Raw genomic sequence first — 17,839 nt, 5'->3', positions numbered from 1 at the left:
GACACCTATTTAAATGAATAGATAGATAGATAGATAGCAAGCACACATACACACACATGCACGCGCCGTAATTATGACCTAATTACGCTACGACGATGATGACGATGCGTTACATCAACCGCAAAACAAACTTTTATCCCAGTCGCTAGTTTTGAAATTGTTATCCTTAATATGGTGTTTAAATAGTACATCAGTGCGTGATATGTAAGGAAGGTGGAACTCTGACTCACGTTAGCATGTAACGGGTTAGCAACTAGCTCCTCCGTAGCAGGCCGCCACAGCATGCTGACAGTTCAAACTGTTTCCTTTTCTTCAGTGAGTAAGTTGCAAACAGTGAATAGCGATTAAAACATCCTCTTTCCCCTCCTACATTAAAATTGGCCGCAGAGTGTGTGGAGGACTCGACTCTTGACATGTCCCGTCCGCAATGCCATCGAATGCCAATGGATAGACAGTTCCGCCAACTTCTCCTAATATGGCTTGCTGCTTCTCCACGGAGAAGCTACACACAGCATGACATTTAAAACCTCACCCAGATATTAAAATTTGATACTTTTTCAAGAATTTTCAAGGTGGTATTAATTCGTGATGGGATCTTAAACAACAAACATGCAGTCCCCATGGGGACTTGTTTAATGGGGTGCACCTGTCTCATTTTCAAAATGACGGAAATCCGTCCCCACAACGGAGAACTTTTAACTCCTGGCGTAGACAAGAAAAAGTGAAAAAATGTGCTTAACCATACCTTCTGGTCTCTTTGTTTTAGTAGCTCCTCCACCTTCTCTTTCGTCAAGCACCATAGAGACATGTTGAGGATGTAATTAAAATTTGGGCCCGACACCGTACCAGAGTGTGATGAGCTGTCACTCTCATTTCTGTCGTGATCGTCTTCTTCTTGAGCCTGTGATTGACAAAAAAAAATTTGATAAAAAAACCCTCATACATCAAAAAACAATTACAACTAGAGCTGCGGGCAGCTATAAAGGGCCCTCGAAACCCGAGCCACTTTGGGGTACTTGCAGGTTGGGGTACTGGCACATTGGAAGCAGAATTTCGTTATAAATGGCATAATAAACCTTTACATATGGATTTTTTTCTGCCAGGTGTGATGAGTGTGTAAAGCTTTTTGGTCAATGATAAGACCCTCAAAAATCAGCGTCCTATTTTATTTTTTGGGCAATGAGTTTACTCATAGTACAATATTGCTTTTATTGTCCACAGAGGGCATCAAAAATAAACAAATAAAAAGTACATATGTATGGATTGTTCTGATGTCACTAAACATTTTGAGGGGTGGAAAGTAAAAAATATTTATAAATGACTTAGTTATTTATATATATATATATATATATATATATATATATATATATATATATATATACACTTACAAAGTGTATCCAAATTCTGCCGTAATTTTTCTTTTTGTCGACCCAAGGGCTAGGTGGGGTAATATTTATATAATTATAACTGACTATTGTCAGGTATTATATACCTTCAGGTTGTGACTATAAACATACAAGTGAAGTTTGGGATTTTTTGGAGTATGTCCTGGGGAGTTATTACATATTTTGTCCTTCATAGCGAAGGAAATATGAAGCACAAAATACGATGCCCCACCCCCGTCATTTAGAAAACTCAAGATTTTTTTCCCCTTGTTGGTCCAGGCCAAGATTGAAGTCAATTGGATCAAATGTGTAGGAGAAATGAGCACGAGTACTTCCCCTGTAAATGTTAAAAAATTGGCAAAAATCGGACATTCAATGGGTCCAAGTGACTTTTTTGTAGGTCTTGGCCTCCCTCAAATACCAAAAGTTTTTCGTAGATCTTGCTTTAACTTGCAACCGGGGCTGCTTTGTTAAAAATTTCAAGGGGGCTCTAGTGAGTAATTTTTGTAAAAATCGCACAATACCCGATAAAATATTGATCATTTTACCAGGCCAGATGTGTGTGCCAAGTTTCATGAATTTCTGTGCATGTTTAGGCCCTCAAAATTAGCGTTGTTTTCTTGGCGAACAGTACGTTGCCACGCCCACAGCAATTCGCAAAAACTCACAAACTTTATGTTGTGTTATGACATCATGAAGGCCTAAACACTCTTCTGAGCAAATATGAGGTAGATCCAGTTAACATGGTTGTAGAAAAAAGTTGTAGGAAAAAAAAAAAGTCAGTACGAATAAATATAAATTCGTAGATGTATTCAGACCTGGACTCTCATCAAATGTGTTGAATTTTGAGAAGATAGGATCATCTGGGTCAAGTTAACACAGCTTTTATTGTCACTGTGAATCATCAGACTTTGCAGCAACGTAATGGCCACGCCCTTTGGCCCTTTTACAATATTCGGTGTGGGGCAGGATCAACATCTTAAAGGGACTACACCATGGTATTTTAAGCCCTTCCACAGTTACCTATATATATATATATATATATATATAATGATGAAATCTTACCTTTGACACAATCGCGATGCATTTTTTTAATGAAAATTAGGTGTTGGTTACTTCTCAAATGCGGAAGTAAAACACCTGGTTCAGTAAAACACCCGGTTCAGTAAAACCCCGCCTCTCCTTGTGTGGTTGCCGCGCCCCTCTGCTGCCAAGGAGCGCTGCAAGACCGGCAAGCCGTTGTAATACAACCGTGTCTTCTTTACTGTACATGTGGAAATTGGATGAATGTTAAATTTTTCAATAAGCATTTGAAACAAAACGCTCTTTGCCGCAAGAAATCGTAGTGGAGGAGGAAAGGAGAAGGGAGGAAAAATAAATAAATAATTACCATGAGAGGGTCTCGAACTCGAGCCTGCAAGGCGAGCATGCTAACCACTATACCATTTGTGCAGTTGTGCAAAGCAGCGCAATAAGTTTTACTTGTAGTTTACACAGGTGTCAGGCAGAACCCTTTCTGGGATTTTAAGACGGCCAATTGTCATTGCACTTTGGCATTGCAAATGTGAAGGATAATTGGTTGCTTTATATTCATCTGGACAGAATGTTTATTGATAAAGGCTACTTTTGTCAATATCCCATGGAGGGAGGACTCAAAGAAAGTGGCCGTGCGTTTAGTCCACAGCGGCAGTGACGTCAAATCGTGCCAACAGCTAGTTTTCTCAGGTTGGGAATGGTTGGTGCTTGGAGAGCAGAATAACCTAGAATTTCTCATACAGGGGCGAATGGAGGAAAACACAACTTTGGTCATGTTTTGGTGAAGAATTAGCATTTTAACATGGCTTAAAGCTCCAAAATGTTGATTTTTTGTTGCAGTCCCTTTAAGGCTTTTCTGACAAAATTTCAACTGGATCCCTCAAACGGGCTTGGCACAATAGATAAAAATGTAAAGTTAGACATTTCTTGTCACCACTAGGTGGCGCTACATGTATAACCGAATATTATCATATTGATGCTTTCAGGTCGTGGCTATTAAGATGCATGAGGAGATTGGGATTTTTGGGAGCTTGTAGAGCGGAGTTATTAAGCATTTCCTCTTTTTTGATGAAGGAAACATTTAAGACAAAATTTGAGGCCCCGCCCCCGTCATGTAGTATTTCAAAAAGTCAAGATTTTTCCCCAGTTGTTGTCCCAGGTCTTGAGATGATACATGTCAAGTTAGAAGTAAATCGGATAAAAACTGTTGGCAAATGGGCAAAAAGAATGACCAAAGTTGAATGTGCAAAAATGGGCCAAAATTGGACATTAAAAACTCATAGCTCGCTTCCTATACATTTTAGAATATGGCTTCCATTGACTTTTTTGTGTGTCTCAGGACGCTTCATGTGCCTGCCAATTTTCGTAACCCTCGGTCAAACGTGCCGGGATTAGTGCATATTTTTTTTCACGCTAGGGGGCGCTATATGTTGTTATGGCAACTTCATAATATCAAATTTTATTTTTTTATTTTACTATACTAATACTCATTTATGGTTGCACAATATAAGAAAAACTGAAGACACATGAGAAGAAAGCAAATTTGACATGTTGAATCGCCGTCTGGCCATTTGATCACTGTGATTGGCTGTTAGCTAGCAAATCAGCGCACGGGGCAAAAAGAGCAAGTGACAACGCGGATAAACAGTACTCAACTCAACTTGATTGTTTTTCAGGACAGCAGACGTGAATATTAAAGTCCCCCATAAAGAGGATATGATCATATTTCAGCATGATTTCAGCAAGAAGATTTACAAAGTCGTTTAAAAAGTCCTTATTGTATTTTGTAGGTCGGTAAATGACACAGCACAGCACAGTGACAGTTTGGCTGACTTCAAAAAAGGTGGCTATAAAGCTGTGATCAATGTGGTAAAGAGACATCGTTTACATTTAAATTAGTTTTTTGTTTTTTAAATAGTCGCCGTTCCTCCACCTCGGCCCGACGTCCTCGGCCAGGTGGTAGTAATTCAATCATAACAGTGGACTCACCAGCAACAGTCCAGGTCGCCGTCAGGCAGAGGAAATACAAGTTGTTGGAAAGGAAAAACTCCCTCAAAATACGCTTTGTTTGTCAATGACCACGCATTTAACAGCGCAATCCTTGTGGGAGCAGCAGGGGTGCATGACCCTTCCGTCCGGCAGTCTCGAGGAAGCTCCTTCAGAAGCTGGAGGTCGGCACCGCGTCCAAAATACGGAGGGCAGCACGGCCAAAGCTTTTCGGGTGAACCGACGATCGGTAGCAGCAAGGAGTCGGCAGGGTCCAGGATAAGCCACAACGGAGTACATTAATGCGTTCGGGAACGAGAAGCTTGTTCCAGCGTTTCCTCGTTTTCGCTTCACCAGCTGGCCGCCGCGTTTACCCCTGCTGTCAACACCGGTATGAGTTGTTTACGTTTTTATATCCAGCCCCCGTAAAGAGGTTGTCGGTTGCCTTTAGGAATAATGACTACCGCCGCCGATGGTACGGAGGGGAATTACTTTGCATGCGCTGAAGGTACGTTAATAGTCGGTGCGGTGTGTATTCACGTATTTTTTTACGCGACGTGCCGACATCTGGGCCGGCGCCACAGGGGGTAGGCGTCGTCACATTAGGCGACGGATTGGTGTATCTAGGCCTTAAGGTCAGACGAATCCAACCATAAACGGCAGAAAGCGCTAAGGTGAAGTATGTACCGGAGAGCTCTCTGTTGGCAGTTTGTTGTGTCCTCAATCATGCTCGTCCTTTCCTCCAAGGTGTTAATACTCTATTTGCGTTCTCCTATTTGTTGTTTTACTTCCGCCATTACTTGTTCCAGTCTTTCTAGGGACATTTTAGTTTGACTGTAGCCTTCTTGGTTTTCTTTTCGGAGTTTCCTCATCTTCTCTATAAACGGCCCCACTTGTTCCGGCTGGCTTTCGATGTTGGCCTTGCTAGTAGCATTTGAGCTAATGCTAGCTGGACTCGGTGGTCTCCGTTGTTTATTGTCTTTTTCCTTTGAAACCTCTTGTTTGCTAGAACCTCTATGTCTCGTAGGCGAATGTATCGTATACTTCTAAGTCGAATATGGTCAGTGAAGTTCGTTGTCAATGCTTTTTATGATTTTGTCTGGCGGAGCTCAGCGTTTATGCTTACTTGCCTCATGACATCACCGGACGTCCCTACCCCGGTTAGCTTTATGTTCAGTGACTGTTGTTTTGTTATTAGCCATTAGCCGTGGGCTCACGGTTAGTTGAGTTTACTTGTGTATTACTACTGCTTCAAGTTGTGCTTCAGAGTGTGTGTTTAGTAAAATCAGGGCTCATTTGTAACCCAATAAGGGGCAAGCCTCAAAGGAGCACATTGACATACTTGACTTTATTGTAAAAATTCTACCAGAACAGTGACATGACAAACTTAGACATCCATAGAATAAAGTGCACTTTTTAAATCCTTGTATGTTTTAATAGATATTTGCACTTTTTAATTTTAGCCATTTAAGAAAGATGTACTGTAGCAGTGCAACTGCAGCATTTGATGTAAATTTTTACTGATTGTTCATTTTTGGTGTAGTTTACTACCTCAAAATATTGTTTATTGTTTTTTACACTTGTGCAGTGTATAGTTCTGATTACTGTACTTGTATAGTTAACCATTTAAAAAAAATTCTTATTGATGTTTCCTGTGTTTTTTACCTCAGACAACCAAAAATGCCATTGTGGCATGTTGTGTTAATTATAATTTATTTGCATATGAAAAACTCTATTTATTTATCATTTTCTGATTATCAATCATTTTATTTAATTGATTATTTATTTGCGGTTAGTAAAAATATTTTTCTATGCATTTTTTAAGTATTTGTCTTTGTTTTTTAATCTTTGCGGTATCGAAAATGGTATTGATTATTGAGTAGTGGTGCAACTGATCACAAAAGTTGGTTCGAATCGGATCACGGATTTGAGTCATGGATCAGATCGTTTTTCTGATCAGAAAAAAAAAAAGATAAATAGTACGCTTTTTCACTGCCATTGACGTTTATAGACGTCAAGTAAAAACCTACGGAGCACTGGCAATGACGTCTAAAGACGTCATCCAATTTATTTATTTATTTATTTTTGAAACGGGTGCAGGCAAGGCTTCCGGAGCTGTGGTGAAAGTTTCCAGCCGGTCTGTTGTGCCTAATGACTATTTTTGGCCCCTAGAGGGCAGCAATGACTCTCTTTTGACAAGATCGGGTGGGCGTCAGTAGAGGCGGAGCTAGAGCGTCGAGCAGGAGATGAGAATGGAAGACAAAGGAAAAATGGCGGCCGGTCGCGAGGAGCTCACGCCCGAGCCGTTTTTTTCAAAGACCAAAAGCATCGCTGAAAGAGCACATTGTTGACGACGATGATCATCATCGATGATGAAGATGAGGGTGGTGACTCCGTGGTTGGGAAGCATTGACGCGGCAGTAGAAGACGTTAGATGGAGCTAGATGGAGGAGGGAACGGGCAATGGCGAGCGTTTGTAAGCAGCTCTACACTTACAAGACGAAAGGCATCGACCAACGCTAAAATAGTACATTGATGACGACGATGATCATCATCGATGATGATGAAGGTGAATCCGAGCTTGACGGCGAAATTGGAACCGCTGACGCGGCGGCTATGACGGTGTCGTAACGCGGAGCTCAACCGAGCACGCACAGGCGGACGTTCGATCGGACGACGGAGAGTGCCCCGAGTCCAATGCATATTCATCGGAGGAAGTGTGTACAGTCTGCTACTTGCATTTTATTCCCCGGAAAAAAAGGCCGTCAAGAAAGTGTAACGTTTGCACGCAAAACGGACCAATGCGAAAGTGAAAGTAAACTGTTGTGCTGGCGTCCTGGCACGCAGGAGAGCGTTACAAAAGGAAAAACTGTATTTGAAACATCCACATAATTGTAAGTAGTACCACAGTTGCACACGTTTGTAAATAGTTTGCGAAATTGTTTTGATGAGAGTCCAATCTTTCATTTGGTAGTATGTGTGTTTCCATAGTCCAAACACAACATTTTCTGTGGACCTTGAAAGATCACTCAAAATGCTTAAATCGGCTGGCAGTGGGGACAACCCGTTTCTGAAAACGTCTGGCAGTGAAAGAGTTAAATAAAAAAAAAATCAACTTAAAATATCTAATATAGCCGTGTAAAATTTTGTGTCTGCATTTATTTTGTAAAACGCCTTTTCGGAGTAGCCTTGGTCCAGAATATTGAAAAAGAATGAAAGTAAACTGTCAAACTTACTTAGCAGCTGGCAGCCAGACAGTCGTTGGTCATGCTAACAGGTAGCCGCTAGCAGGCTATATACGGAATACATGTACCGCCATTACGTAATCAGATTGAAAAATTTTCTTAATTGTATTCCATTACAGTTACAGGAAAAAATATGTAATCAGTTTTCAGGTACATTTATTAAAAATGAGGATTACTTTGAGGGATTATAATTTCTACGATGAGAGAGAGTGCGAAAGAGGGTGAGAGAGAGAGAGACAGAGCGGGAAGGACAGAGCGAGAGAGAATGCGTGCACGCCCGCGCGAGTGGGACCGTTGCTACATGTCGGGGAGGTGGGAGCGAACAAACTGACTAGTCGCGTCCTCCACACACGGGCAGTTTGAAAAAGCTTCACGAATGTGAGGAGGGAATGGCAACCGGTATTCACTGGAATTTACTTGGAGCGAAAGTTTGAGTTTAGAGTCCAGTGGCATGCTATGTGCTGTAGCTTCTTGCTAGCTAGCCTGCTAGCCTACAACCATAATGTGAGTTACACCTTCCAAACAAATTTTCCTCCCACCAATTCACTATTCAAACATCATACACAACATATACTAAACTTGTGACTGGGATAAAAGTTCATTTTGCAGTTGATGTCACACATCATCATCCTCATTGGATGACTGACTATCTATCTATCTATCTATCTATCTATCTATCTATCTATCTATCTATCTATCTATCTATCTATCTATCTATCTATCTATCTATCTATCTGATTATAATCGGCTGATTATTGGCCTTCAAACATCGGCCAAAATAATCGGCCAAATGGCAGATTATCTAACAGTCATGTTTTAAAAAGTCAACAAAAAACTGTGAGGGTAACATTTTGGGGAGACACATCTTGAGCCACAACCACAACAGATGGACCAACGCGGCAAGTCTATTATTATCGGCGGATTTCTTTATTACTTGGTTCGGTGCTGTTTGACGTCAAATAGGTAAATAATTGCCGATAATTATTAGCGATATTATCGTGCATCCCTCGTAAAAACTAAAATAACATAAATATTTGATACAAGCACAGCTTCCAGGCGGATAACCATACCTTCTCTTGAGCCTTACTCCAAGCAGCTACAGGGTCAGACTCATAACCTTTCTGGACCAACATGCGGATTAGCTCACGCTTGGATTTGTTCTCTGTGTGAACACAAAATAGACAAGACATATCAGACTGAAGATTTTAATATTTTCACAATAAAATTAACTTTCTTACCAATTGAAGTTTTTCCTTCGATCTTCTCCAGAACAAAACGAGCTTGATTGGACAGTTTAGCTGCTTCAGCTCGAAGGCTACCAATTAACCAGTCTCTTCGGAGTTTGTAGTAGAGCAGGCGCAGCTCAAAGAACTCTTTTAGAATGTCTTGGACTGAATCATATCGCTTTAGGCAACCCATGTGGTCAAACAGAACCTATGAATAAAAAAGGCAGGAAAAAATATTCTACCATATTCTACCATACACCATCTTTAATTCACAGCGTAACTGCTTTGCAGTCGACTTCAAGTTGAAGGAATGTTTACCATGGAGTTGCAGGTGAGGCTGGACTGGAGCTTGAAGACTTTGTGGAGGCCAGCTGCCTCAGCCTGGGCTAGTTTTTCCTCAGACATGCGAACCACAAACTTCACAGTAGAATCTGTGTGGTACTCTTTATAATCGCTGATGAGTGATGGTGTTTTTTCGGTGCCCTGCAGCATCGGCTCCAACACAGATTCCTTATAAGCCTGTACATGACGGCGGAGATGGCATTTATGTTTAGCACTAGTTCTCATTCTTTAATTAATGTACTGCTTATCTTGATGAACCAGGAGGTGTAGTGTACCTGTGTCCATGTCCGTACAGGAAGTTCTGTGATCTCAATGGTGTTTTTGTCAAGGACTGACACCTCTCCACTAACCAGGTACTGGTTCGGACCGAGTTCGTGAATCACCCCTTTGAAGTTTTTATATCTGGGAAGCTGTTAGGAAACAAAGGTTAGACAAATTAAAGAAAGTTGTGAAATGTAACATTTTGTATTACATCCACGACCCTCGTGAGGATAAGCGGTTCGGATAATGAATGGATGGATAAAACAAAAAACAAACTCATGTCTTGATTCCCATCCCTTGATCGTAACTGATTTCAGTACTGACATAATTGTCAAGCATGCATAAAGTTGTTGTTTAATTGTTTAAAGTCGTTGTTTAAAATATTTTTTTAATTCAAAGACTTTGTAGCTGGGGTGTCGGGGCCACTTTCTCCTGAATTTATAAAGCGTGTAAAGGGTGGAAGAAGTGGAGAGCAAGTTGTTTTAAGCCACGTAATTAGCTGGATCCAGGGAGTCGGTGTTGTATATATATATATATATATATATATATTATTATAATATAGATGTTTTCAGGCCATGGCTATTAACTCTTTCACTGCCACTGACGTTTAAAGACGTCAAGTAAAAACCTACGCTTCACTGCCAATGACGTCAAAAGACTCATCCAATGATTTTTTTTTTTTTTTTGAGAGGAAACCCTTCCGCATGTCTGGTAAAAGTTTCAAGTCTGTCTGTTGTGCCTAATGACTATTTTTGGCCCCTAGAGGGCAGCGATGACTCTCTTTTGACAAGATCGGGTGGGCGTCAGTAGAGGCGGAGCTAGAGCGTCGAGCAGGAGATGAGAATGGAAGACAAAGGAAAAATGGCGGCCGGTCGCGAGGAGCTCACGCCCGAGACGTTTTTTTCAAAGACCAAAAGCATCGCTGAAAAAGCACATTGTTGACAACGATGATCATCATCGATGATGAAGATGAGGGTGGTGACTCCGTGGTTGAGAAGCATTGACGCGGCAGTAGAAGACGTTAGATGGAGCTAGATGGAGGAGGGAACGGGCAATGGCGAGCGTTTGCAAGCAGCTCTACACTTACAAGACGAAAGGCATCGACCAACGCTAAAATAGTACATTGATGACGACGGTGATCATCCTCGATGATGATGAAGGTGAATCCGAGCTTGACGGCGAAATCGGAACCGCTGACGCGGCGGCTATGACGGTGTCGTAACGCGGAGCGCAACCGAGCACGCACAGGCGGACGTTCGATCGGACGACGGAGAGTGCCCCGAGTCCAATGCATATTCATCGGAGGAAGTGTGTACAGTCTGCTACTTGCTTTTTATTCCCCGGAAAAAAAGGCCGTCAAGAAAGTGTAACGTTTGCACGCAAAACGGACCAATGTGAAAGTGAAAGTAAACTGTTGTGCGAGTCCTGGTGTCTCCTTGCACGCAGGAGAGCGTTACAAAAGGAAAAACTGTATTTGAAACATCCACATAATTGTAAGTAGTACCACAGTTGCACACATTTGTAAATAGTTTGCGAAATTGTTTTGTCAAATTGTTACACTGTTGAATGGAAATAAACGTATTTTGCAATCAAAAAACACTTTTTCATTGTTGGTGAAAGCGTTTTACAGAAGTAAAGCACTATTTAGGTGTTTGTGGCATCATTCATGGACAAAAAGAAGTGTACAATTCACTAGAGTGCATGAAATAACATCGTTTCACAAAAAGCTGTTTTTCTCCGTTTTTTGTTTCAAAAGAGAGAATTTTGGTGAAAGTAACCATTTTCTATTGTTGATTACTGAAGAACGGAATAAGGTAGAAACAAACTTTTTTTTTCTGATGAAAGCTGAGAGTCCAATCTTTCATTTGGTAGTATGTGTGTTTCCATAGTCCAAACACAACATTTTCTGTGGACCTTGAAAGATCACTCAAAATACTTAAATCGGCTGGCAGTGGGGACAACCTGTTTCTGAAAACGTCTGGCAGTGAAAGAGTTAAGATGCATGAAAAGTTTGGGATTTTTTTTGGAGCTTTGTTCAGCGGAGTTATTAAGCCTTTCCTCTTTTTTGATGAAGGAAATATTAAAGGCAAAATTTGAGGCCCCGCCCCCATCATATAGTATTTCAAAAAGTCAAGATTTTTTCCCCCAGTTGCTGTCCCAGGTCTTGAGATGATACATGCCAAGTTAGTAAATCGGATGAAAACTGTTGGCAAATGGGCAAAAAGAATGACCACAGTCAATGTGCAAAAATGGGCCAAAATTGGACATTCAAAAATTGGACATTCAAAAATTCCTAGCTCACTTCCTGTACATTTTAGGATATGGCTTCCATTGACTTTTTTGTGTGTCTTGGTGTGCTTCACATGCCTGCCAATTTTTGTAGCAGCGTTATCTGCTCTGGCCCTAATAATAATTCATTTCACTTAAAGCGCCTTTCAAGATCCTCAAGGATGCTGTACAACAGTTAAAAACTAAACTTAAAACAAAAATTCTACAGATTAGATAGAATAATAATAAAAAAGCTAAAATTAAAGAAGCAGTGTAATTTAAAGTGTGTAGGCAATCTTGAAAAGGTGGGTTTTTAGTTTAGATTTGAAAATGGTCAAGGAGGGTGAATTGCGGAAAAACAAAAATTCTACAGATTAAATAGAATAATAAAAAAGCTAAAAATAAAGAAGCAGTGTAATTTAAAGTGTGTAGGAAATCTTGAAAATGTGTTTTTTTAGTTTGGATTTGAAAATGGTCAAGGAGGGTGAATTGCAGAAAAACTAAAATTCTACAGATTAGATAGAATAATAAAAAAGCTAAAAATAAAGAAGCAGTGTAATTTAAAGTGTGTAGGCAATCTTAAAAATTAGCTTTTTTATTTAGGATTTGAAAATGGTCAAGGAGGGTGAAGTGCGGAGATCAGGGGGCAGAGAGTTCCAAAGCTGAGAAGCAGCTGAGACTAGCATAAACCCAACTACCCAAAAAGGACCACTGGTCTGTGGTTCGGAAAAGTAAAAAGGTTGTTTAATAAAAAAAATAAAAAATTGGTTATTCAAAACCTCGACGTTGGTTTAAAAAAAAAAACTTGTTTAAAAAAACTGTGCTTGTTTAAAAAACTCATTGTTTTAGCTCGACTGGAGAAGTGGCAACAACGCCAGCGTCCTCACCAATCCTTAGCCTAATGTTTACTTTCTCTTAAATTGATGACTATGATCAGATACTACAAAGAGATTGTCAACATTGGGTTAGAAATGGTGTAGAGTTAAATAAAAAAATTATGGCAAATAAAAATTGTAACAGAGAATATGATCATTAACCATGGGGAATCTACGACCATAGACAAGAACATATAGCTCACCTTTCATATTCAGTCATTTAATTAATGCTCAAATATAATGCATACATTGGAAGCAGTGATAATTATGGAAACGTGTTTCAAACGGTGCAGTGCAAAATACATTTTGCAGACTGTTGGTTCATTTAATATATTGCTATTTTATATGATGTGGTTTTTAATCATTTATGTAGCAGCCAATATCGTTAAAAGTAGCCAAATGTTATAATTGTATGGGTTTGACAATAAGTAACTTGATTATCAAGTAAACTTAAACAAGTAACACTTGTACTGACCTCAGGAGCAGGTGCATACCGTCCTATAGAGTAACTGTATAAGACGTGGGTTTTAAACTTGATCAAGTTACTTTCTGTTCTAATCACTGTTTGTGGAATAAACTAACACAGTAATTTGAGGTTGTGCTGCCTGGTGGTCACACAAGGGGAAAAAAGTGCCCTTAGTAAGCATAGTTACTGCGTGTTTTACAAGTTGGTCCGAGTGCATTGGCTTTTATTTTCAAAGCTATAGAACCACTTCATGATTATCAGAGTGCAGTGCTCTTATTTTGAAGTGTATCCCGCCACTTCCTATATGACACTACCTTTCAAAATTGCAAATTTCTAACAATGCAAATGGAATGCGTAAGTGTAGACCGTGCACGTCTTCCGACCAGATCCCTTTGCACCACTGATGGGACACTGACTTGCTAAGAAGAATTAAAAGAAGTAAAATGTCACAATTTTTTTTTAACTAATCATGATAAACGTTTCTTAATTTACCAGATATATTTTGATTAAAAGTGTAATATATTGTGTTGAATGAAAGAAATAGCTGTTTATATTTACTCAAATATATATATATATAAAAAAAGAACAAAATTAGCAGTATAAATAAAGAACGGGGAGGGGAGAAGCTGTGATAGAGTGAACCTGCATCAAGTGAACCGCAAAGTAGCGAGGGACCACTGTACTTCTCTAGCTAGTTTACCATTGCCAGTGGGTCTTGATGGCTTAGCATCCGGCTGATGTTGTTGACAAGCTCTCGTGGGTCGTAGTTGGGAATCTTACATGCCCAGCCTGTTCCAATGCCCTCCGCACCATTTACAAGCACCATTGGAATGATGGGAATGTACCACTCAGGCTCCACCTTCTGGTTGTCATCATAAAGAAACTTCAGCAGGTTGGAGTCCACTGCTGGGAATAACAGCTTGGCAAGAGGACTGTAGGAATTGAGACAAAAGTTATCAGTCGTAGAATACCCATATCCTGATATATATACACAAATCCTGACTGACCATCAAATGCATCACTGTAAAGACTACATTTTGTGATAGTGTATGTTTCCAAAAATAGTAATATTTTCCATTACAGTAATAACTGTTAGTTTTGTTGTTCTTGTTGTTGTTTTGACATGCACTTTAACATATACCTGCACATAACTGCAAATTTATTAGGGATGTAATGATACAATTTTTCTTCAGAAAAGAGTGAAAAGTTTAGTGTTTTTTACTAGTAGTGAATGGAGTACATGCTATTTTGTTTTCAAAATGCCTGGATAATTTATGCATATGTGCAGCTGCAGATACTGCATTGTGCATAATAATACATCAGATTTATATGGCACTTTTCTGTAGCACATTCAAATAGCTCACTGGGGATACATTATTCACACATTCACACTTTGGTTGCAAACTACGTATGTAGCCACAGATGCCCTGGGGCAGACTGCACCATCCAAACACCAGTGGGAGTGGTACCAGAGGCAATGTGTGTGAAGTGTCTTGCCCAAGGACACAACGACACATGACTTGGGGAGAGCGGTAATCTAACAGCGGACCTTCCAGTTACTGGGCGACGCACGATTGGCCCCAGAATGAGCTCGTTCCACATACAACATGACCCCCACGCCCCCCGGCCGAAATATTTTCTCATCTGATCTGCACGATTCATGTAGGTGACCTATTTGAGTTTCATGGGCGAATTTCGCTGGAAGGTGAGGGATTTTCATGCCTTTGTTCTACAACCTAATTGGCGCGAGTGGGATGGAACTCTTGGACACACTGTCGAGTGATGACTCGTTAGCGAGGACGTCAGTGAGTTTGATGATGAAGTTGTTTGAAGAACATTGCAGTATTGCACCACCCCGTAAGTGAATGAGACTGTCGAGAGGTATTAAATTCATTTTGAAACCAGCGCGCCGAGTCTCTCAAGATATCTCGTGCAGCTTTGACGCTTACAGGGTTCCTGCTGGGTCTTAATATGTTTTTTTTTTAAAGCATTGAATTTATGAACTTTGGAAACAATAACTTAAAAGTCTTAAAAAAGTGTTGAATTTTGTTATATGTGTCTTAAATCTGATGCTATATGCGACTTCTCCGTGTCTCATTTCTCCTCAAAGTGTCATTTGTCATTTAGATTAAATAAAATAGCGTAAATAGAGCAGAGCCAATCATTGAGCGCGCACAGAAGCCCCGGGTCAAAATTAATCTACAGTCCCTGACAAAAGTCTTGTCGCTTATCCATTTTGTAGAAACACCAGTTTATAACCTGACTTTTAATTAACCCATTGGTTTTGGAAATGGCTCATATAAAAGCTAAAACCCTCCCAAATGATGTTTAATATACAGAAATAAATTTGCTTCCCTGAAGAAATTTTGATCATTTAATGAACACAGAAAGGTCAGATTTTGGCAAGACAAAAGTTTTGTCGCCTACAAAAAGTCATGTGAAAATGGAACAAATAATTGACTTCAAATACAAAAAAAAGTTACATAACATCAGAGAATGAAGTAGTGGTGCTGTGAGATCCATATCTAATATCTTGTATGACTTCCATGAGCTTGAAGGACTGCATCGATGCGGTTCGGCAATGATTCATACAAGTAATCAGGAATAGCAAAGAAAGCTCTTACATGCCTCCCAGAGTTCATCAAGATTCTTTGGTTTGGTCTTCCATGCTTCCTCTTTCATTCTACTACCCCAGACATGCGCAATGATGTTCATGTCTGGCCAGTCTTGGAGCACCTTGATCTTCTTCACCTTGAGGAACTTTGATGTAGAGATGGAAGTATGCGATGGAGGGCCATCCTGCTGCAAAATTTGACCCCTTTTATGGTTGGGAATATAAGAGGTAGCCAATACGTCTTGATATTTTAGGCTATTGATATTGCCTTGATGCATTGACTTGCCACCCTGCAAATCTCTTGAAGGCCCCATACTGGATGTAACCCCAGACCATGATTTTTCCGCCACCAAACTTAACTGTTTTCTGGGTGTATCTTGGATCCATGCGGGCTCCAGTAGGTCTTCTGCAATATTTGCGGTGGCTGTGATGTAATTCAACCGAAGATTCATCAGAGAAATCCACCTTCTGCCCAGAAAACAGTTAAGTTTGGTGGCGGAAAAATCATGGCGCAGGTTCGCTTCCCACACGGAGACCACGTTTGTTTGTGTACTGTGTGTGTGTGTGTGTGTGTGTGTGTGCGTGGATTTAAAAAAAAAAGGAATGTAAGCACGGACTTTCTGCTGCGTCATGACCGTTTCGATTTTGGATACCACACCGTCTTCCTTGCCAGCTCACTTTCTGATTGGCTGTGCAGTGGTTTGTCCTTGGGGCACTCCGCACATGGAGAGAAGTCAGGCCAAAACAATCCAGCATGTTGAATGCCCCCGATTTCAAGTCGGAGGTTCTTCCGAGGGCCGATTTCAGTATGAGCCGTGTGTGTGCGTGATTATTTGTTAAGATTATCGTTTGGTTTGATTATCTGGGGCTGGGTTGTGGTTGTTATACCTGTTATACCGAACTTGTACCACACCGTGACCCCCAAAACCGAGGTACTGAACCGTAACTGCTGTGAACAGTTACACCCCTTGTAGCAACATTAAAACTAGCAAATTTGGCAGATGATGCCTCAAGAGATGAATTGTAAGCTTAATGGAAACTTCAAAGTTGTTTTGAGTTGAGGCCAAATCACAATTTTTGCCCCATTTCATCTGTTCAGATGTCAAATATCCTCAAGGGCTCATATCTCAGTCAATGTTTCTTACCTGGTATTGGAATTCACTTCCCAGTGGTCTTTCAACACTTCCTGAACGTTTAGGGTCAATATATTTTTCCTAAGGTACTGGTTGCTATACATAGTATTCACAGACGTCACCGAGCCCCACCTATCGACCCAGCAGGCCTTTCGTGGGGCAAACGACCAGCAAGACAACGCAACCAAATGCTTAGGAGCGCTCGTGTTGCTTACTAAAAGTTACTTTGATTCATTCATTTGTTTATTCACTCCGGATTTTCACGAACCGCTTCACAATGGTGCACACGTGTGCCTTTCACGGGTGCAAAATTGAGCGTACAAAGATGTGAAATGAAACTTCTAGATAGTATTCACATGCCGTCATTTGCCCCACATTGTGTGCCGGTCCATGGAATGTTGAATGGGAATGGCAAAGAAGTGTCTGGAATTACAAAGATACATCGAAAGGATTTCCAACCAACAAAGACTACCAAAGTGTGATCTGACCATTTTGATTAAGGTAAGTGTCATTGTAAGATTGCAAAATGCTTTTACCATAATGTAATTGTGATATATGTGAGCCACTAGCCGTGGCTATCTCTGGCTGTTGTTGTTTTTGTTGTAACATGCTAGTGCTAGTAGCTAGCGCGTTTGGGGGAACTAGCTACTTGGTTTAAAAATAACCCGAGATTCTTCACCACCAATTCACAATTGATAAATGCACATAGCAACCAATAAAATCCGACAGTACAGAAGACGCAAGAATGTCCGTGTTTTGAGAGCCATCCTACCATAGAGCATACGTTTTCAAGTCGTCCGGTGCATGCAAATGTTTGTAATCCAATCGATTCCACTAACCAAACGTTTCAACGTGTACTGATGCAAAGAGTGCTAAATTTTCTGCAGACGTCTTGCTTAAACAAGTAACATTAGAGGAAGCTAATACTATGTATTGACTATTGAATGATGTATGTGCCAAAACTTTAAATGCGTTTTTCTCAAAACGAGGGATTTCAATCTGG

At 40.4% G+C, this 17,839-nt stretch overlaps 1 protein-coding gene across 1 annotated transcript in view; it reads right to left on the bottom strand.

Annotated features, from left to right (window-relative positions):
* The window catches only part of top2b (DNA topoisomerase II beta), a 131,332-nt gene that overhangs the window by 33,595 nt on the left and 79,898 nt on the right, over positions 1-17,839 (bottom strand). Inside the window, exons 21-26 of the mRNA XM_077549538.1 lie at positions 13,790-14,021; positions 9,495-9,629; positions 9,196-9,396; positions 8,890-9,085; positions 8,722-8,813; positions 746-901 (exon numbers count right to left, since the gene is read on the bottom strand). Of these exons, the coding sequence (XP_077405664.1) occupies positions 746-901; positions 8,722-8,813; positions 8,890-9,085; positions 9,196-9,396; positions 9,495-9,629; positions 13,790-14,021 (1,012 nt within the window). The remainder of the gene's footprint in view (positions 1-745; positions 902-8,721; positions 8,814-8,889; positions 9,086-9,195; positions 9,397-9,494; positions 9,630-13,789; positions 14,022-17,839) is intronic.

The sequence above is a fragment of the Vanacampus margaritifer genome, chromosome 17 (genome assembly GCF_051991255.1).
Source record: "Vanacampus margaritifer isolate UIUO_Vmar chromosome 17, RoL_Vmar_1.0, whole genome shotgun sequence".
NCBI lineage: Eukaryota > Metazoa > Chordata > Actinopteri > Syngnathiformes > Syngnathidae > Vanacampus > Vanacampus margaritifer.
The sequence above is the reverse complement of the archived record's forward strand: the minus strand, read 5'-3'. Positions and strand labels throughout refer to the sequence as shown.